Source organism: Physeter macrocephalus, chromosome 11, assembly GCF_002837175.3.
Source record: "Physeter macrocephalus isolate SW-GA chromosome 11, ASM283717v5, whole genome shotgun sequence".
Taxonomy (NCBI): domain Eukaryota; kingdom Metazoa; phylum Chordata; class Mammalia; order Artiodactyla; family Physeteridae; genus Physeter; species Physeter macrocephalus.
The window spans coordinates 90,466,168-90,489,197 of record NC_041224.1 but is presented as its reverse complement, the minus strand read 5'-3'; the positions used below and the strand labels follow the sequence as shown (position 1 = coordinate 90,489,197).

The following is a 23,030-nucleotide window of genomic DNA, read 5'->3' as shown; positions in this document are numbered from 1 at the left end:
CTGTGCTCCGCAACGGGAGAGGCCACAACAGTGAGAGGCCCGCGTACAGCAAAAAAAAAAAAAAAAAAAAAAAAAAGCAATGGGAAGTTTATGATGACAAAACTTCACTGGGTTAAGCAAAAACAGTTTCAAGTATGATAAAACTTTTAGTGAGCTAAAACAAAATCCAGGTAAATCACTTACTGGCCCTCAGCCCCTTTTACGTTTAAATGACTTCTTGAGATCAGAGTTCTCAGGATAAACTGATGCTTCAGGTCCTATGAGCTTCTATGCTACCTAACGGCCAATGAAAAATGTACCTCAATATCTTATTTAATACCAATGCCCTGACTTAAAAAGTGCTGTCTGTATATACATGGTCATGATAAGTGTATATATCATTTCTTTATAATCGTGTTTCTAATCATACATATTTAAATGTATGTAATAGTTTGCATTAATTCTATGACCATTAGCACTGAGAAGAAAATGTCATTAATATATTGTAAAACTGGAAGTGAATGAATTCCTTTCAAAGCAGTTATGAAATTCTTACTTATACTAATGTGGAATGATAACAACGATGGCAAGTGGAAGAAAAACATACGCTGTTGATCGGATCCAGAATGTCTAATTTCTTTTCCTCACATAGATTCCTACAGCAAGTTCACCCTTGGTTTTAATATGGAAAACAAGTCAGCAGTGAGAAACAGGCACAAAAATATAAAGTCTAAGGGTTATGAAAGGACGTGTGATTTGTTTTAAACTCATGACATCATTACATACAGTGACACATATATCAACTATAGAACTATATATACATCTATGTAAATATATATTTAGTTTCTGAGGTCTCCCTAATTGAGTCAGCTACAAATTTCCATTCCACAGGAATGTCATTTCAAATAACCAATATTTTCTGTTCCAAGTTGTCTATAACTGACCCAGCCTTCAGAAAAGAATTGATGGTTTGAAAGACGTCGAGTACCTTGCTTTTCTAACTGCCGTTGACACAGCTGTTTCCAACACGAGCCTACCTGTACAAGTGAAGCCATCGCCTGTGTATCCTTCCTTGCAGAGGCAGCGGTAAGAGCCCATGGTATTCTTGCAGTCTGCATGTTGGCTGCACATGTGGGTTCCATTGGAGCATTCATCCAGATCTTAAGGAAAGAGGTCACACATCATTATGAGCAGAAAATGTGACATTTAAAATCAGTAAAACACAAATTAAATTTTTCTTTACAGAACTGATATTTTCATATTTATAATCCATGCAGTTCATGAGAAGCAGTTTCTGTTATTTTCCAACCCACCAGTGCACTTAATGCCATCTCCAATCCACCCGGGGCTGCAGCTACATTTGAAGCTTCCTGCCGTGTTGGTACAAACAGCATGTCTGTCGCAGTTGTGTGCTCCAATTTCACATTCATTGATGTCTGGAAAAATAACCAGCGGTTTAAAAAGAGTTTAGCAAAGATGGCTTTTGGGTCTTTTAAATAACTTAGCAATATTCAAAAGTTGACTTGCTTTCACATTTCTCACAGGATAACATAGATTGGTTTAGCATCCACATGTATATGCTACATAAATTGAACAGATTTAAATTTCAACTTAAAAGAATAACATACTGCTACTTGCTGTTGTTAACTCTAATTATTTTCCATTATTTTAATGTAAGTGTCCAGCCACTGAAAAACAAAATGAAGCTCCTTCCAGTTGAAGATCTTAAAAAGTGAGTTGCCTAACATTCTATCCTATTAATTCTCATGGTCATTTGTTTCTATTCCCAATATTTTTATTAAATCAACTATAGAGAAATGATGCACATTGCTTTCATATCTCATATAGACAAAGGAGTACAATGTTGTTGGCATGTTAGAAAACTTTTTCAATCATATTCTATACACTAAATATATTTTATTCTTAAATGTAAAACACTATTATTTAATCACGCTTTATTTCTATAAAAGTTTTACTTTAGGTATTGCTAATTCAAGCATTTGCAGAGAATATTCCTTAAGGTAGTGTGTGAACTATCTTTTCTCTAGCTAGCACTTTGGGACCCAAGCCTTCTTGCATATTTCCTGTAAAACTCAAGTCAATTCAAGAGAGATTTTTCAGTAAAGGGGGAACCAGATTAGGGCCACATTGCTAAAAGACTTCAAATTCTCAAAAAGTCTCCATTCTTCAAAATTCCATTTCCAAATTTAGCCAAGATAGATTCTATAATATAAAAGCATTATAGAAGAGAATATATGTAGAGAACAAATGTATGGATACCAAGGGGGAAAGGGGTGGGGTTGGAGGAACTGGGAGATTGGGATTGACACATATACACTACTGATAGTATGTATAAAATAGGTACCTGAGGGGAACATAATGTATAGCACAGGGAACTCTACTTAATGCACTGTGGTGTCCTAAATGGGAGGGAAATCCAAAAGGGAGGGGATATGTATTGCTGATTCATTTTGCTGTGCAATAGAAGCTAACACAACACTGTGAAGCAACTATACTCCAATAAAATTTAATTTAAAAAAAAGAAGAGACTATAAATTATAAAGTAAAATATGTTTTGTTTCCTGTGATATTGTGATTTATAACAAGAAGTGTAAATTTGGTCTTTGTCCTGTTTCTGGCACAGAACTCCTAAAACCCTTGGAATTTCCTAAGTGCTAAGAGTGAAAAAGGTGTCTTTTGTTATGTTAATGAGGCGACGTTTGGAAAGCTCTTAAGGATGGGGGCTGGTTGCCAAGAGAACCAAAGGCATGATTAGAGAGGTGGAATTTTCAGTCCCACCCCCTACCTCTAGGGAGAGCAGAGGGGCTGTAGGTTGAATCAGTCACCAAAGGTCAATGATTTAATCAATCGTGCCTCTGTCAGAAAGCCTCTAGAAAAACCCCCAAAGATAGGGTTTGGACAGCTTCCAGGTTGGTGAACAGTGAGGATCTGGGGAGAATGGCTTGCTCAGAGATGGCATGGAAGCTCTGTGCCATCTCCCCATACCTTGCCCTATGTATCTCTTCCATCTGGCTGTTCTGAGTTATACTCTTTTATAGTAAACTGATACATCTAACAAGTAAACTGGTTTCTTGAGTTCTGTGAGCCACTCTAGCAAATTAATCAAATTCAGGGAGGTGGTGGGAACCTTTGATTTATAGCCAACTGGTCAGAAGCACTCATAACAGACAACCTAGACTTGCGACTGGCATCTGAAGTGCGGACAATTTTATGGGACTGAGTCCTTAACCTGTGGAATCTGACACTATCTCCAGGTAGGTGGTTGTCAGAATTGAGTTGAACTGTAAGCCAGGGAGTTGGTGATCATTATTGGAATTGGTACCAGAATCTTATTTCCCGAAATTGATCTATTTCATAATGAAAGACAGGCACTTAACCTCATAACCAACTTTTTCATTAACTAAGAACAAGAACTAAGTATGGATACGATGATTCTGTATGGAAACCAATGTCTAACATAAAACTTAGGTTAAGAAGGTAAATCTTGGCATATGAAATGCTGCAAGAATTTTCAGTGATCACTTGAATAGTGACATGAAAAATAAACTGGGCAAGCAACTTATGTTTACCCTTTTGTTTACTTAAGAAGCCCAATTAAATGATTTGAAAGTGTTTAGAAACATGCTGTTTGCCAAATGTTCCATCTGAAGTTCTGAAATGCTCCTGAGATCTTTGGCTTTGTTATAACTTCTAGAGCAAACACAAAATAAAATAATGTTATTTTTCCTACAAGAATATTTTGCAATATCACTAATAAGTATAAAATGAAAACACGCCTAGAAGAATGTTCTTACAGTTACAACGTATTGTGTAGGTGAATTTTAATGTAACCTTGGCAGCCACATGAACCTACAGAGTTATTAAGGCAGGTCAAGGGAAGCACATACCAGGCAGCTTTAAACTTGTGACTGGGAGCTTTAATCAACTGACTAATTGAGCACGGCACATTCCAAGGAAATGAGGAGGAAGGCCAGCCCCGGGATCATAGTGGTAAATAGGCAGGGAATTAAGAAAGGAAGCCTGACCTAAGGGCTCCCAGGCAGGGCCACAGACACTTCTTTCTTCCTCAGATAATCACTCCCCTCAGAGTTAATGATGCAAAGCACCACTCTTGCAGTGTGCTGCCATAACGTCCCTCCTTTATCTGTCCTGATTTCTGAGTTAGGTAGAAACAATGACTTTCGATTGCCTAAGTGTTGAAACCTCCAGATGTTAAAGAATCAAGGAATTTTCTAAGTGCAAAGACCTTAGAATTTGACCTTCCTAATCTTCAGTTTCTCAGAGAAGGAAACAGGGGTCCCCAAAGGCATAGGAACTTGTCAGGGCCCCAAGGTCAGTGAGAGGCAGAGCCAGCAGCACCTGGAACCCAGTTTCCCTTCCCCTGTTTGGTGCTTTTTGTCTTGAGCCACAGCTGCCGAATCAAGCTGATTTCTTTAGTCACATCAGGACTTTATTCTAAGTCCCGATTAAAGGTCTGCTTTCAAAATCTTGGTGGTATTAACAGACTTATAGAAATATTCACTAATCTTTTCTACTAAGTACAATTTTCAGAGATGATCATAGCCTGTCAATCTAGTAATCCTGTTATCTTTTTCTTTTCAATTTTCTAACGTCCAAAGATACTCTTATTTTCATGTGGGTTTTTTACCTTCCATATTTAATCTTGCAATTAAGAAAATAACTATTGTTTTTTAAAAGGAGAGTCTCCCTCCTTATTGTTATCATGAATAATATATGAACATAAATTTCTAATTCAAGAAAATATTTGCAGTTTTACCACAATGTTTTCAGGGTGAAAATAAATTATATTTGCAAGAGGCTGTGTATCGTGGGCTTTGGAATTAGGACGGAAGAGTAACTCAGGTGCCCGTATTCAATTTTCCATTTTGTGACTCTTTGTATAAGTCATTATCTCAACGGCTTACACTACCGGTATGTCACAAGTGACTTAGAAAGACTTGGTCGTAATGTCTAAAGGCATCTCTGAATAAAAGGTTTCTTCGTGTGTGTGTGCGTGTACACACCAACTATTATTCATTAATTGTTTCCACGGCAGACTTGGGCCTAAGACTGTACTTCGTTATAAAAGCAAACAGAAGGGGAAACTGAGCCATAAGGGAAACAACCAAACAAAAACACCATATTCAAACACTCCACTCTTCAATAATGTGAGGGAAACATAGCACACGCTTGCCAAGAACATCTCTTTCTGTACAAATGTTCTCTTTCCCCCACAAGTTTGCTCCAGACAGAAAATTCCTTTTTAAGATTAAGCACATGCCAAGAAAAGCAAAGAAATTCAAATTTAGGGCTGACACTGCAACCTCCTTCACCCCACCAAAGCTCCCTCACAGAGACTCAAAGGTCCTACTTGCATGGCTCTCGTGAAGGGCAAGGGTGTGGTCTGAGCAGACCCCATGCACAGGTTCTGGGTGTGTTCCACTAATCTGACATTCCAGAAAGAGATTGTGCTCTGAGCTGCTCTGGCTTCCTCGCACAGTCGTGGCGGGAGAGGCTGTGCCACCCACACAAACGCCTGCCTTCCTGCCATCTGGGCATCAGTCACGAGAACCCTAGTCCAGCAGGGCTGGCACACTGTGGAATCTCCTTGGTGAGGCGTTGGGGAAGAGGGCGTTAGGGTGAATGGAGAGGCCAAACGTGAAGGCTACTTGGATTTTTCAGTTTGGACCCAAATTTGAGCCACGACTATTTAACTGAACACCCACAGAGTTTTCACAGGCTGACAGCCAGTGGAGGACAATTAGCAGTGATAAGGAGCTGGAAGGAAATGAGGCAAATTTTCACTGAGTGCTGGCGGTTTTGAAGTACGTGATTCTCTTTCATGGACTATACCAACAGCAACATGTCTCATATGAAAAGCTGAACGACTGAGAAATGGAGCTGCCCAGCAATCCTGCTATTTTAACTGAAAACAATCCTGATCTTAATTGTATGCCTTACTCACTGACTGAGTGAGCGAGCATGTGATGGTAGGTACATTCCTACAGATTAGCATGAGAAAGCCAGGATGCACCAAGGATGGCGCCTAGCAACAACCTAGTTTTTCTTCTTTCAATTTGTTGTCTGATTACAATTATGTAGAATGGGCATCAGAAGCCTTGTATGTGTGGGCCACAGAAAAACTGTAATCCAGCCCCCGGAAGCCAAGGATAGAAGAGATGTGTTCTAGGTTACAGGAAAATGAACATTCTCCCTTCATTAAATCGAACGTTCCCCTCAGCCATATCCACGATATGAACAAAGCTTAAGGAGAAAAAAGAAACACTTAACATCTGTGTGGGCTGGGAATGTAAGTCAGTGGGTGGATTCTGAACACTGCTAAAGTGACTGGGGGGAAAAAAAACATGTTTATTTGTTAAAATGGAAACAATCAGTAATGACAAGGGAGCTGAAATATTTAGACAAAGCTGTAATGGAACCCAGAGGACATTTTTTAAGTTCTTGTGAAACAAAGTTCCTCCCTATGAAATAGCATACATATTTTTATAATTCCTTGACAAGGTACTCATTAAAATATATGTGTACATATGATATGTATATATACATATTATATATGTATGGAAATAGAAGTAGATATATTTCTCTTGTCTGTCATCAAAACATAGTTCCAGGTCTGTTCTTCACTGTTATTTGTTGTGAGGCTTGCTTATCCCATTAAGCAAGATACATATCTCTATTTACATTAGTTGCCTGGGACATTATAAACACTTGTCTTTAACATACTATCACTAAGGTAACCTGATGGTATTCTAAGTTGTGAGTGACACAAATTTTAAACTAAAAGCAGGCTAAAAGAGCCCTAGTTACATGGGATTCAAAAAACATTTTGGCTCAGATTTTTTAAAACTTGTTTTTGAGTATACCAAACTTGCTGCCAATTCCTGTTTGTGTAAGTCATTTCCAATCAAATGTGATACCCTTGGTTGTTAATAGCAGGATTTACAGAGAACCTCTTTTTCTTCCTGCCCTAATACACCCTCTCCTTCCATACTTCACTGCAGGGCTGCTTACCCAAGGGGAACACTTGCATAACTCTGGAGCACCCTGGTGATTTCTTCAAGCTCATGAACCAGTAAAAGAACTAGGAATAAAATCCAGAGGTCTACTCCTTTACATGAGAATATCATATACCATGCTACTATGATATCAAAAGGACCATGAAATTCAATTCTTCTCCCTACAGTACTAGCTGAATTTTATGCAATTGAAAAATCATTTTAGGCTATAATTTAAAAGTGGGAAGGGGGGATGTTGGCCCTTGGGGAAAGATACAGAATATTTCTTGGACTTCAAATCCATGTTTCTGTTCATGTAATTTACTAAAAGACTGCTGTTCTTAATGTAAAACTGTTGTCATCTCATCTAATGTGGAGTACACAGCTCTCGTCACTATACTCTTAGTATCTGTGCAAACTCAATTATGAAAAACAAGCCTTTTAATATACAGAGTAAGATTTTCCTTCTCTTAACTGATTTCAAGCATATCAGTAAATAGAAGTACAGAATTTTGCTAGACTGGAAGTTATGTTTTTAATTAAAATGGCTTCTAGACACTGTGTCTATGTGTCTCATTTTCTAAGGACAACAATAGCTACTATTTACTGACCAGCTACTGTATGCCAAGCACTGTGCCAAGGGCACTACATGCATTATACCTCATGTACCTAAAATGGTATTAATGTTGCATGAAAATTTAAGCTTTCTTCATGATAAGAGGCCTAAAACAGTCAGCCTCTGCACATGCCTCTGTTAGTGGGAATTTGGAGCATGAAATTCTAGAGATCTTTTTCTTATAGGGAATGAAGACTGTCCCATTAGATTAACTTCTCCCTTCATAAGAATCACGGTTCTCTGGGTTGACTTGCAGTGAGTTCAACCTTGCCAAACAATGGTATTGGCCTCTATTAGGTAAAATGCAATATAGAACTGTCCTACTTTCCCCTGCATTACTACCAGACCAACACCCCTTACCCTAAGTCCTATATTTTTAATGAAAGCTAAAAATAAATCTTGAACCACAGATATGCTGATATAAGCATCATTTGTACCCCAGAGACCACATGAGGACTAGAGATTTTAAACTCTGTGCCATTTATCAGAATGGACCCCTAGACATGCTTCATATGAAGACTAATGTAGTGAGCATGAAAGCATTCTAGCTACATGCTTCTTTTTATAATTTGGCTACAATCTGTCATTTTTGAACTAATAGTAATTTATTGGTGATGTCTGTATATCTATATTTGAAACTTTGCATAACTGAACAGTTTAAAATGATAATGCATATATTGGGAACTTTCTTGAAAAACGCTGATATAATTAAGAAAAGGATCTGCACCTGTACCACACTGCCAATCTGCAAATATTTTAACCTTTGTTTTAAGTCACAATGGCTTGCCAAACTGGCTTTTGAAATTAAAGTCTATTATTTGTAAAGAAATGATGCAGCTACCTAATTCAAGCCCACCATGGTCTCCATTATGTTTTAAATTATGTTATATGCCATAATCTGTTTTATTACTATAGGTAACTACAGTAAAACTTTATTGTTCCATGTACTAAGCATCACTGCCTCAAGTATGAAAACATCAATTGAACACTTAGAAAGAACAACATTCACTCAGAGTGACTGCTTCCATTTGATGTTTAACAGAATAATCTCCTACAAATATTGTGAAAAGACCTTCTTATGTGCTATTGGTGTTAAACAAGCAAAATTAATGGTTTAATTCTCACTTCATGAGATTTGCTAAGTCCCACGAATAAAGACTAATTAGGGCTAAAGCAACTTAATTGAACAAAAGCACATTAATTTAAGAAACTAGAAGACTGATGAGACTTGATGAAATATATGAATTGTAGGATGTGTTGGGTTTTTTTTTCCACATCTTTATTGGAGTATAATTGCTTTACAATAGGATGTGTTTCTTTAAAAAGTAATTTCACTTATAAAACCTTAAATGAAAGGGATGGCAATGGAGGCTATTGGGAAAGGTCTGCTTTAAGAAAGGGATATGTTTGGCAGTTAGCACGTTAACTACTTTGATATAAAAATGTTATTTTAACCTCATAAAACGTTGACATTTACAGTGTTATTTATGGTGGTAATTTATCTCATATGCCTTTTTTTAACAGGTAAAGGGGAAAAAACCTCACCTTAGATCCAATCTAAAGTATGACAAATTTCAGAGAAGTGCAGGCTAAGTTAATGAAAAAATACTATACAAAATGCTTTATAATGCAATTAAAATATTAATAGTTTTTAAACTTATGTTAATCTATAATTATGGTAGCAATCTCTTAACCACTTATGGTTTTATTGTTCAATTTGAAAAAACATACCTGTACAGCCAGTTTTTCCTTTCTTGCCCGAATATCCCATATCACAGTGGCAGATAAACGAGCCTTTAGTGTTTTCACAGGTTCCACTTAGGCAGATATTTGGATTCAGATCACATTCATTGACATCTGTAAAATACAGATATTATTAATAAATATAACCATTTGTTTGATATCACTGAAAATTTTCCCCTGAGATAAAGCAACTATGACAAACAAATAGAAAAGATGAAATGTTTTCACTCAAAAAAAAAGTATATTTACATAGCCCGTTCACATTTGCTTCCTACATTGAAGGCTAACCCTGCAGACCTGCTTTTTATCTGGGCCACAAGCAGGAGGTCAAGTAATCAAATAAACTGACTGACTTGAGGTTGGGGATAGAGCCTGTTTATGGGACAGTCTAGAAAACTTTTTAAAACAGCATATTCCGTTGCAAGATGAAAATTTTAATTCAGACTGCATGATGCCAACATTTTAGTTCCATATCTTGAAAGAAAAGATAGATAAACTAGTAGTCTTAGTGCAGATAGTTACAAACTTCACTTCTTTCCCAAATTAAAAATTATCTTTTTTTATGACATTCACTTTAATTTCTAGGACTGCACAAATATTCGGTAATTTGTGATTTTTAAAATTTCAATTCTAGACTCTTGCTTCTGGCCAAGATGGAGTAATAGGAACCAAATTTACCTTCTCACCTAAAATAACAACAACAAGAAAGGACAATATAGGCAACAAAAACAATGATCCCTGAGAGAAAAAACAAACTAGGTGGGTTCTACAAATGCCCCAGATTACTGTGTAGGGAGAGTTTTAAGGCAACGGCATAGGGAGGGGGATGACAGATGGAACCAGGAAATGTCCATGAGTTGAAGAAGTGAGGGGGAAGGCCCAGGTAGCTAGAGTTCATAGGGCTGAGTAAAGGACAGAAAAGAGATGTACAGAGAGAGAGAAGGAGAGAGAACTCCAGAGATCTGCAGAGGGTCCCAGTCAAGCACCCAGATGAGTAGTGATCAGTATAGTCATGTAAGGAAACTCTCGAATCTGGAGGAAGCACCATCCAAAAGAATTAGAAGGAACAATCATCAGAGTTCCCAGAAGGCGTAGAATTGTGCCTTCTCCTACCAGCCAGATTGGAAAACCTTGTAATTCACAGGGAAGTGAGTAGAGTATCCAGAAGGATCTTGCCTCAGCAATAGAAAAAATTAGCCCTACCCTAACTGCTGCTTAAAAGCTTCAAAGCAAGACTTTGAAAGAACCGATCTGTTTCCAAATAACTATGTTCCAAAATAAAGCTTAGGAATACAAAAATATTCAGAACCTAGTAAGGCAAAATTTATAATGTCTGGCATCCAGGCAAAAATTACCAGGCATTCAATGATGGAGGAAAATATGGCCCATATGAAGAGGAAAGTCAATTTATTGAAATGATCCAGAATTGACACAGGTGATAGAATTAGTAGACAAGGACATTAAAACAGTTATTATAACTGTATTCCTGTATTTAAAAAGCTAGAGAAATGATTGGACATATTAAGTAGAGACACAGAAGATATCAAAAAAAAAGACCCAAATCAAACTTTTAGAGGTGAAAACTGCAATTTCTGAGATTAAAAATATACTAAAGGGGATTAAAGGCAGATTAGATATTACATTTAAAAGTCTGACAGATTTGAAGACAGCAATAGAAACTCTCCAAAACAATCCATTCTAGAATTTATTGCATTCTTGTCAGAAATAAGTTTTGCTTGCCTTAAAGCAAACAATTTAAAAGCCTAAACTCTAGTCACAGCAAAAGGAGGGTTAAGTGGACAGAAATAATGCATAGACATAAAAGAAATGTCTTTTGGTCACTGGAGTTGACCAATGGTTAGTTGGTCAAGCACTGGAGTTGACCATACAACATATCTGACAAGAGCATCATATCACAGTCACAAGAAAGTTGCTTTTTGGAGTGCTAGCTTTGGATTATTATTAGTACTATGCTCCTAAATATTCTTACTTTTCCCTTAGGATCTATTCACTACCCAAACAAGTCTTTATGTAATTTAACAGTGCTTGTGAATAACTAGCAAATTGGAAAATTCTGTCTTTTTTGCTTACCTACACAAGTCTTCATGTCTTCAGATGCCATGAATCCATCGTAACACAAGCACCTGTACTCTCCAGGTATGTTTGTACACTGACCACCATCACAGATATTGGGGTTATCTTCACACTCATCAATGTCTGCAGAGAATAAAACCAACAATGGCATGTTGTTGATAGGGTTCCATTAATCACTGATGAAAAAGTTAAGTGACCCAAGTCAAGTAAACTCAGCCTGCTCGCATAAGACTGTTAGCTCTGAAATCCAAATGACACTGTACATAAATTATCCCATCAGGTTATCTTGGGTAAAAAAGGGGAGAACCATTTTCAAGATTTATAACATACAGTTCAGGATGGAGGTCCACATGCACTTAAAAGACCATCATTAAAAAAAAAATGCACATCAGTACTTGGTACATACTAAGTGTTCAATAAATTAGCTACTACTAGTACTACATATGTAATAAAATTTTAATAAAATGTAATAAACATTTAAGTAAAGTCCAAACTCAAGAAAAAAAAAAAAGACCACCATTTAATTGGCACTTTTATCTCTGATACAAATTTATCATTCAAAAATGATTATGAATCTTATTTTTCTAATTGTCAAATTTAAATGCCTAATGTCCATTATTTGCTTTTTTACAGATATTTTAAGGTAAAAAATGCTTGAAATAAGCATATCTGCTTAGATTTTCAAAATTTAATTTTTATAGCTAAATTTATATCTAGGGCTTTTAATGTAGATTTTACTAGGTCCAATAAAATAACTTTGGTTCCTAAACCTAAGTTTTCTTCTTAACCTGAGCCAAAATTAAAATCTACATTACCCACTTCATTTCCCATCTCCGGCTGATTACATGGCTCTTCTAGCCCATGTGATACAACAGGCAGTGTAAATTAGACCAGCAGTTCTCAAATTTTAGCACAAATCCAAAATCACTTGGAAGCCTTGTGAAAACAGACTACTGAGATGCCCCCGTAGGAGTTTCTGACTCAGTAGGTCTGGGGTAGGGCCTGAGATTTTGCATTTCTAACACTTTCTCAGGTGGTACTGAGGCTGCCCGTCCAAGGAACACACCCTGAGTAGCACTGAAATAGGCCATGAGATCAGATTCTTCAAAACTCTGATCAATGAAGAAAATGTATTTTATATTCCACTTGTTGAGCATGCGCCAGGTACTATGCTGAGTGCTGTACATACGCTTCCACACAGGCAATCTGAACCCCATTTTATAGATGAGGGATCAGATGCCAAGGATCTTCATCGAGGACGCACAGCCAAAAAAGTGACAAAACAAAGATTTGAATTCAGGACTGTCTGACTCCAAAGCCCAGGCCCTGAACCACTCTACATGGGATCTGTTAGTGAGAGAGTTCCCAGGAAGCTAAAACTGACTTACCAGTGCAGGACCTCTGGTCAGGCATTAGTGCGAATCCTGGCTGACAGCTACATTCATAGCTACCTTCAGAGTTTGTGCAGAAGGTCTCACAGCCACCGTTCATTATGCTGCATTCATCGATGTCTAAGAAAAAGGAAAATAATATCACCTTCCTCTGTGTTTGTGATGATGGCACATGTTTGAAGTTTCCAGGTATGTATGGGTCAAATAAAACAAAACAAAATACAAAATTATAAAAGCATCCCAGGGCAACTGCAAGTCACTGCATTGTTTGGTTCCTTCAACAAATATTAACTACACACCTACTATGTGCTACAGATGAGAATCTAACAGTGAATGAGATGGACACTCTCCCTGCCTTCATAATATTTACACTGCAGTTGGGGAGTTAGATGAACACAACATATGGTGTGCCACACACAATGCAGGAGAAGTGCTGGGCGCTAGAACATATCTCAGTGACAACAGTGGGCACGTGGGTGAAATTCTCTGGGTCACAGATTCCGTTACAAACTTGACATTCAGTTTGGCTGAGGTTCCAATCCTTTTCAAGGACCTGAGCTGGAGTTCTGAGTTGTCTTGGGCCATGCTTCAGAAGAATTTGGGCTGATTTATGATTCTGCGTAGAAACCATGTGAGACTTGGCAGTTCCACATGGGGTATACCTCAAACCAGGCAAAAACTGGCTGTTTCTACAAAGTTTCACTTTGACTCTAAAGCCATGGGGCTTTCTGTGCCGCTCTTCCCAGCACAACTAAACCTCCTAAGGGCCAGCCACAAAGCAAAACGCTTGTCCCACAAAACCTCATTTTAAGGACTGCCAGACTTGGCCTCTATTGCACTGTAAGCTATAAACACGCTATGGTCTTCTTCCCAATAATTATTCTTTGGAATCTTTGAGCTGCTCCAAACCACCTAAGGGTGGAGATCACACCCTAAGCTTTCTGTCTTCCTCCCGGCACTCACCAGGCTGTGTTTATTTCAGGCGGTACTTAGTAATCACTGGCTGATGTGCCTGGGTGTGCATAGGCAGAAACAAAGCGTGTGCTACCGTTCACTAGTCAAAGCAGTATGGGTCAAATTATACTTGCTAGAGCTAAAACACTGTACAGGCTTCACTGAATTGGTTCTTTAAACAGATGGGGGAGGTGAGAGCTAAAGATCATGAGCCACCAGGAGAAGACCTTTCCTTCCAGGAAAACAGGAAAGATTAAGTAAAAGTAACTAGCGATGGAAACAACTCAGAGAACATTGCTTGAGTGCTTTAGAAAGAGACTAAAGAAAATAAATAACATACCATACAGAACTTACCAACACAAAACAGCCTGTCGGGGGTGGAGTGGTAGCCAGGGTTGCAGGCACACTGGTACTTCCCTATGAGGTTCACGCAGCGGCCGTGGGGGCAGAGGTGCGCACTCAGTTCACACTCGTTGATGTCTGTATAGAAGATGAGAATACCAAGCACCCAGCCGTAAGCCTCTGACTCTGGCAGGGGTGTGGGCCAAACAACTGCCGGCAGGTAAGTGGTCTTCCTGCTTACCTATACATGCTGAGATGTTGGGGGACAGCTGATGGCCAGGAGGACATTCACAGCGGAAACTTCCCTCAGTGTTTAGGCACACGCCTCCTCGGCACAGCAGAGGATCTCGCTGACACTCGTCAATATCTGCAAAGTGAAAATGACCCCTGTTGAAGCTGTGGGTGGTGGTCCTGCCAGGGCCCCACGACCAAGCCAGTGCACTCATTGCCCAGTTGCCGGGAGTTCTGGCTGCTAACGGCTCACAGGTTTCCTTCTTGGAGAACCGCTATCCACCTCACTCAGAAATGCCTGGGAGGTGAGAAATTACACCCCGCTCCCATGCTGTGGGCTGCCCATGGCCAATATCTGCTTGAACTGACGTGGGAGTATAGAATCTCAGCCTCCTGGCCTTGGGGTGGGACAGCTCTCGGGTACTATTCACACTCCAAGGCCCCTGTGGGATCAGGTTAAAGCTAAAATCCAGTGGAACAATTTGCTTCTCTTCTTCCCCTGCCCTAAGCTGCTTCCCTCACTTCTTTACAGGTGGTTCCTCCTAAGAGCACTCCCTCAAAAAATACCCCCATCTCAGTCCTGTTGCTAGGGAACCTGATCTAATGAAACTATCTTAATCAATCTCCTTTTCTAAAAATGATGAACAGAAACCCTAGAACGTGACCCCTAATATAGCTTATGTTTGCATTGTTCTCTCTTCCCTGGGGTGTCTATTCCAGGTGTTAAACTCACTTCTCAGGGACCCATACCTGGTGTCTGAGGCCACCCGCTGCCCCAGAGCACGAATTCCCTCCTTCCTTCCACATGTCAGTCTCTCTCTGCCACAGTCCAATGCCTGACTCACTGGTCAGGAGACCAGCGCACTGGGGGAGCAGGAAGAACCGACATAGGCGATGAGTCACCAAAGCTTCTTGGAATGTTTCTTCCCTGGGCTGATCAAATGGTCACGCACTCACCCATGCAGTTCTTCATCATCATGAATCCACTTTCATAGCCTTCGTCGCACTTGCACTCAAAGTCCCCGGGGGTGTTCACGCACTGGCCCCGGCCACAGAGGTCGGGAGATATGCGGCATTCATCGATGTCTGCACAAAAGCAGCAAGTGGCAGCAGATGAGCGTCAGGATAGCTTTACTTCTTGTGGCAACACGTTTAAGACCAAGAGTTCCAAAGGGTATCCCTCCAGGGTGAGCCCCTTCACTGACCTGTGCAGTTCCTTTCTTCAGAATCCAGAGCAAAGCCACTGTCACACCTGCACTTGAAGCTGCCGATGGTGTTTCTGCACTTGCCATGGGTGCAGAGGCTGGGAATCATCTTGCACTCATTGATGTCTTCGAGGAAAATTAAATGTGGGAAAAGTCCATTAAGTGACCAATTAGGAGATCTCAACACCCCATTTTAAACCCAGGAAGTTAGAGGGTCTTGGTCATACTTACTCATTTGAAAAAATGTGTGATGATCCATGAGAAATAGGACTTTGTAAACAGATCTAAACTTTTAAACTTGTACATTTTAGAAAGTATTATTGAAGAAGTAAAGAGTGGGTTTATTTGGACTTCTAAAAGCCCAGCACACACCAAACGCTGAACTATTTGCTGAATGAAAGAATAAGAAATTCTAAACCACTAGTGTCTATATGTAAGGCATGTGGAAGGTTTTCAAATATACTGTCCTACAGCAAGCAATTGAGTATGTAGTGGAATGAGATATTCACTTATGCTTTCTGATGCTTTTTTTTAATACCTAAAAATAAGAATTTCAAAGGAGATGCCATTTATAATTTTAATTCTTTACAAACGATGTATACTATTTAAAACATGTTCTCATATAATGTGTACTAATTTAAAATATTTTCTCAATTAATGTGAAGTTTGCATTAATATAATTAATGTGTACAAGAGTTTCTTGGAGACTACATATGTAACATGTAATTTGAGTAATCTGAGTTTCCCCTTTTAGGGGCCTTTGTAAAGCAAGACCTAGAGCTCAAGAAATACAAGTTCATTTCTACCTAATGTCATGAGATACAGAACTGGCAGATTAAATCTCAAGAACATCTAGTCCTTCTGCAGTAATGGATTGCCACAGCTTTTGCAAGCAAATCATCCAAGTTCCTTTGAATTTACTTAAGAGACATTTCAGAGGGCCGTCTAGAAACTGTCTCTCTAGACAGTACAATTTTAACCCCAGGACTTCTTGAACCAAATGCTCAGTAGAAAAAAAGTCTACACTTTTTAATATAAGGATAATTAAGTGATATTTATATACACATTTCCCATTTTTAGAAATCCATTTAGTTATGAAGTATAATAAGTAGGTCCAGACACAATGGGCAACCGACACAAAACTCTATACTGAGAACATAAGCTGGGCCTCCCTGAATAATCGGAATTCTGAGAAACCAATTATGATTTTTCCATGTGCTGAAGTAAACAAGGTCTGTATCATTGTGCATAAGAAGTTAACTCAATTTTGGAATTAGATTAAATCTGTAACTTCCTTTTTTTTTTTACATGGGTTTTATATTATAGCATAAGAAAATAAAATTTGAAATATAAGTCACTGGAGTGTTTGCCACAGGCATGAATTTTGCTGTATTTGGACAAAGAGGACCTGTCACTGGGTTTCTCACACCGTTATCTATAGTCAGGTGGACCACAGTGACTTGGATGCTTCAAATCAGCAGATAAAGGTTACCTCTAGGGCTTTAGTAGATGGCATAAACATCTCCCAAGAAGATTTTTCTTGCGTTTATGCTTAGCTTTAGGATAGTATTAAAATCTGTTTAACGCTTAATGGGAGAGGCAAGTGACTCAGGAAGTCCTGAGGTGCAGAAAAAGAAAATCCGTGACAGAGTGAACATTTTGCCTTATAAAATTCAGAAATCAGAGAAGGCACGCTGAAATGATCCAGGGATGACCGCACTGATGACATTCACTGTAATTCTGTCAGTAGAACTCTGTGCTCCTGAAAACGCATCCTGTTGACCTACAAGAAGAGTAATCAACCAGTGAAACCGCTGTACCTTTGAAGAAAGGCTTTCCATTTGTAATTTCTTTGGTGGCGAATCCGGGTCCTCTGGGACAGAGCTCCTCGTACTCAGGTGTGCTCCTCAGGGGACACTCCTCGCACTCCTCGGTCCCCCAGGCTGCCCCGACGGAGCAGCAACAGGCGTCCATGCGGTGGCGGCCAACCACGGGCAAGGTGCACTCCTCATCCTCGTACCCCAGGAAGCAGGTTTCCAGGCGGATATCTGCCAGAGGGGACGAACGGAGGGGAGCTGAGGAGAGCTACTCTGTTTCCACTGTCGCAAACTGCCAACGTCCTGTTAGGCCAAGTGCAGGACACATGACGATTTACGACAAACTTATTGACTGAAATTAATTTTTTTTTTCCTCAAAGGAACCTAGGCTTGGTGGTGGGTTTTCCTTCTTAATAAAGACTCTTAGCTGGCAGCTCTTATTTATGTGCACCTCTTCTTGCGGCAAGGATCCTTTGAACTCTAGGTATTTTCTGATAATTCTACATAAGGGGCAGTATTCGAAGAAATCCTGCAATGCTCTTTTGGGAGATGTTTTCTCCCTGTACAGACCATGCCTATTACCAGTGCATGCACTCCATGATGTCTTGACATCTCCTCTCTAGCTGAAAGCCAACTGCAGTCTCTATTGTTGGAGAACATCTCAGCTAGCACCAGCACCTTTTTCTCAGATCCACTTCATTTTTGGAGAGGTGGAATAGTAAACTCTGAAATGAGGACTGCCCTACTTGTGATTAAAGAGGAAAAACAGCAAAGGAAAGCCATCCACTCCTCTTCTCAAGTATTTCTTTCACCTCAACATGTGCTTTTGTGCACATTCTTCTGGATACTTCTGGGAGTGTGAGCTTCCTTTAATGTTAGAAAGCTACTGAAGCCTTCTGAGCAACTTCACATCCGGGTGGCCTCTATTAATTAAGATGGTTAATTTCAAAATGAATCCTAAACTAAACACTGAAGCATGTTTCAACGGAAGAACCTGGAAAAGTGTTCTCATTATATGCTGATACCTCATAAACAAAGAAGCTAAGACTCAGAATAGGGTTAACTGACATCCATAGTTATGAAAAGACTCTAGCCTCTGAATTCCAGCTTTTCTACTCTGTATTGCCTACATTATAAACCATAAAGTTTTATATTTAAAGGCTGATTAATCCTAATTCATAAAGGATGCAAATCCCTTAACTGCATGCTGCTCTTTCAACCACCTACAGTGGTCCTTCACTAAAGATGCTCTTCAGAGTGGTTTCTGATACACAATATGGCTGAGCATCACTTCCAGAGTCATGGACTCTGAAACCAGTGATCCAAAGGACATATTCCTGGCAATCAGAAGCCATAGTAGTAACACCAGAATAAGCCTAAGACCCCACAAGCATGACTGTGGGATCTCAAATCTGCTGCTACTATGAGTCCACAGGGCAGCTTTCTAAGAATTCAGGGTTTGGTGTCCAGTCTCTTCCACATCATTGTCACTTGGGTTCTAGCAGTTGTCATGGAGAATCTCATCATGGCTGATATTGACAACAGCCTTGGTTCCCTCAGGTTCACTCCTCAGGCTGTTACACTCTTCACTCCTGATATCCACAAGAGTTTCCTGCAAAGACCTGTCCTTCTGGCTTAAAGCAGCCCTGCCTAGCAGGCTAAGGCTAAAGTTTCCAATTAAGCAAAAGTGTTCTCCTTACCAATCACCTAGAAATCTCTGTCCATGGCCCACGGAGGGCAGATTTAAGAGCTCTAGAATAATAACTGTGATGGATAACAATAAAGAACGAAAGTTCCTCTTCACTGACAAGTTCTCTACTCTTTTTATAAAGAATTAATAGAGAGCTGAGTCAGGAAGGCTATTTGTCAAGGAAACCACAATGCATCCTAATAGAAATGCTGAATTTGGGATGTGTGTGTGTCTGTACTTGGAACCAAATATTCAGCTCTATCTTGTTAACTGAGTTTTTAATAATCGTTAAGAAATATTCATTAGAAAAGTAATGAACAGTATTTACCTAGGCAAATCCTCCCTGTGGCATCCAAAGTCATCCCACTGGGACACTGGCACTTAAATGATCCCTTAGAGTTAACACATAAACCATTTTTGCATACTCCTGGGAACACTTCACATTCATCTATATCTATGAAGGAAAAAAAAGCATGAAGTTAATCTATCTGTATAACATCATTCTACTTCATTCCATTCATGGAGTCATATTATTACCACAACTGAAAAGATCATTTTAAACCTGATAAGTTTACAAAACTAGTGTGCCTCCAAATAATTCATGTAGAATTTCTGGGATGTTTGAAAAGCAACCAGACTGAGCCCACCTATTACTACCAAAGATATAACAGTTTCTCCATCAGTCTCAGGGAGTAATTTTTGAGTTGTAAAGACACGGAGCTGGTGGGAGTTCTTAGGGACAGGTCTGGGTACTCTAGACATCTCAGGTAAGGCTCCCAGGGGCCGTACAATTAGCTTTATGAGACCAGAGGGCTGCAAGTGAGTAGAGAAAGAGAAGTCTGGTCTTTCAAACTAGCAAAGAAGAAGTAGCTTGAAGATGAGCATAGAAAAAAAATCCATCACCGAGGAATATGTGGGGCCAGTCAAAAGAGTCTCCTTTGAGAAGTGCTGAGACATCCCAAGAAAGTGTGTATCTAGTTCTAACTCAGCAATGGTCTCAGGCTGTTCTGTCAAAGCCTTGGTGGTCAAGGTGGGTCAAAGCCCCAGCTTGAGTTGGGGAGCGGTGGCAGATGCTCATGTTCATTCATTCATCATTCATTGCATCTGTCTCAAATGTACTAGTCCTTCCCAGTTTGCTTAATGGAGAGCATTATGTTCTCTGCACATTTTTTTGGAAAAATATTCACCATCAAGTTAACCCAAAGAAAGGCACTTACTTGCAAATGCCAAAAAAGGGGAGCGTTCATCAAGAAACTCACACACACTGTGTCTCTATTTAGAAGAAATAACTTTCCAAGCCAGGGATGTTGAAAAAAATATTCTAAATCTTTCCTCATAAGAGAAATAAATTGGGAGGGGGAAATTTACCTCCTTTGGGTTGTTTTGTTTTGTTTTGTTCTGGCCACTTGTGTACCAAAATGTGCTGCTGAGGTCAGATAAGTTATTAACAGTGGGTCTGGACCAGAGAGAGGCCAAAGGATTCAGTCATCATTTGGAAAACAAGACCTTGGGTGGGGGATGTAGTGTTCCTCTTTATTTTAGCTGAGAAAAAAAGTTCATTTCATTCCACATATGGGACTAATTGCTGTTTAAAAAATTTTTCAGCTGCTGTGTCATGTCAGGTTGTGTTAGTCACCCTGACCTATGTCTATCTGGGACTCCATGTGAAAAAAATCACAGGAAACTGGAGAGAATCCATGTTGACTTTCAAAAATGAGGCAATAGAGTGTGTCCTTCTCATCATCTGTGACCATGAAACAAACAAACAACAAAAAAAACCCAGGACAAACCAAGAAAAATGCAAATTTTATAGCCTCATCAAAAACTTCCTTTTCTGTCTTCCTCATAGGTAGTAGTCTGAAATTGTAGTCACTCAAAACTATGGTCAGCCTAAAGCATTTTCAGCCACGCTGCCCTTTGGCCACAGTGATCTGACGCTGGCAATAGCATATATGCTTGTGAAACTCACGTCTGTTATGTTCGGCAGTTCTCATTATTCTTTTCCCCCTGCTACACATTTCTCACTGGGAAGTTATATGACAGCTTTATCCAGTCCAAGTTAACACAAGCATTCTTCATGCACACAGAAATTTATGATTTATAAATAATCATAAATACCTTCACACTGTGTTCCTTTAATTCTTGAATAGCCTTTACCACATATGGGATCTGTACCAAAAAACAAACAAAAAGCAAAAAACAAATTTGAGGTAACAATATCCAGACATTGTATGACATGGTATAAGAAACACGAAAGAGGACCTTTAACATGAAATCGATTTTATTGCTATGAATAAGTCTGAGACGACAAAGTGTCTCTGAGATTGCATAGGTGAAGGAGAAGAATGAAATGTCTCCTTGAATAAAGCTCAATTCATCTGAGATATCCTAAAAGACCCAAAGGTACTCTAAAGATCAAACTAAGGTGATGACTGAGAAGGAAATTGACTCGATTTCTCTCTTGCTATTAGCCCTAAAATATGAATCACACTATAGGATTACTGTAACATGAATGTGGAAAACAAAGTCTAGAACTGGAAGATCTCATGCCCTGCAGCATTCACACTATATAAATGCACACATTTATATATCTAAACATTAAGTCAGCAAGGCTCTCAAACCTCAGCTTTGCAACAACTTTAGTTTAGTGATGAACAGTGGTGCCTTTACATCAATCCTTTTGCGGGGAAGAAAATCTGTGCCTGTAAAAAGTTCAGGACCCCTAATCATGAGGTTCCTGAGAGAGCCAATAGGAATTCCTGATCTAGGAAAGCAACTCTAGATAACTACATTACACTGTGGTGATGGAAAACAATAAATTAACCAAATCACATAAAATTATTGTCCTTGACACTTCTCTTAGTTTCCTCTTCAGCCACATGTTTCATTGAGGTCATCAGAATGAAATCTTCTAAAATTCCCGTGTGAACCTAAATGAACAAAGTTCTCGGCTTCCCCTTTCTGAGCAAAGTGCCCCAGTGGGCACAGGAGCTGCAGCACCTGCTTCTCTTACCAACTTGGCATGGGGTGCACGGACTCCCCCAGGCAGCACCAAGGGACGAACAACACTGGGACTTTAACGTGGCTCCATTGATGTTGATCTCACATCGCCCATCAATGACAGTCTGCCAACAAGTGCCCTTGATGGTTTCTGCAGGGGCAAGGGGGTGATGATATTTAATAGACAATAGAATCTATATCAAAAATTCATACATGTGCATTGGAATTACAGCAAGAATAGCATCATGAAACAAGGAATAATGATCATTTAAAACTTTGTTCTTCCATACTGAAACCCTTTTGCAATAAAAGCAGACATTAAATACAGCAGCACTGATAAACATAGGAAAATCATTCTCAGAAAGACAAATACCTATGCAGATGGTTTTTGTTGGATCCAAAGTACTTTCGGAAGAACATTCACAAATAAAAGAGCCTGGGCTGTTCTTGCAGACTCCATTAATGCAAGGACTTGATTCACATTCATCGATGTCTGAAACAAAAACCGGTCTACATTACTGCTAAAAACTAGTCTTGGGCACAAATGAATATTTAAACTTTGGTCTCCTTTGCTACCACATAGTCTTCATTAGATAGCAAAGCTGACCTAGATAGATTTTTTTTTTTCTAGGCCAGATGGAATGCCAAAAATAATAACTGAGCACATCTCTATGTTCAGCACATGGCTGAATCTTTTTATTCAGAAAATCTGGAGCAAATGTAAGTGTGATTTCTGAATTACTAACTCAAATAGCACATATCTAATATTTTCTTCATCTATTAAATGATGGCAAATAAAATGCCAATTGTAGGGCTTCCCTGGTGGCGCAGTGGTTGAGAGTCCGCCTGCCGATGCAGGGGACGCGGGTTCGTGCCCCGGTCTGGGAAGATCCCACCTGCCACGGAGCGGCTGGGCCCGTGAGCCATGGCC

The 23,030-nt window shown here is 39.4% G+C and overlaps 1 protein-coding gene across 1 annotated transcript in view; it reads right to left on the bottom strand.

The window, feature by feature from the left end:
* FBN1 (fibrillin 1) overlaps nt 1-23,030 on the bottom strand; it is a 254,695-nt gene that overhangs the window by 74,487 nt on the left and 157,178 nt on the right. The window contains exons 20-33 of the mRNA XM_024115513.2: nt 22,473-22,592; nt 22,113-22,250; nt 21,218-21,268; nt 19,428-19,553; nt 17,413-17,640; nt 15,593-15,718; nt 15,345-15,473; nt 14,398-14,523; nt 14,169-14,294; nt 12,858-12,980; nt 11,467-11,592; nt 9,364-9,489; nt 1,293-1,415; nt 1,017-1,139 (exon numbers count right to left, since the gene is read on the bottom strand). Of these exons, the coding sequence (XP_023971281.2) occupies nt 1,017-1,139; nt 1,293-1,415; nt 9,364-9,489; nt 11,467-11,592; nt 12,858-12,980; nt 14,169-14,294; nt 14,398-14,523; nt 15,345-15,473; nt 15,593-15,718; nt 17,413-17,640; nt 19,428-19,553; nt 21,218-21,268; nt 22,113-22,250; nt 22,473-22,592 (1,791 nt within the window). The remainder of the gene's footprint in view (nt 1-1,016; nt 1,140-1,292; nt 1,416-9,363; nt 9,490-11,466; nt 11,593-12,857; nt 12,981-14,168; nt 14,295-14,397; nt 14,524-15,344; nt 15,474-15,592; nt 15,719-17,412; nt 17,641-19,427; nt 19,554-21,217; nt 21,269-22,112; nt 22,251-22,472; nt 22,593-23,030) is intronic.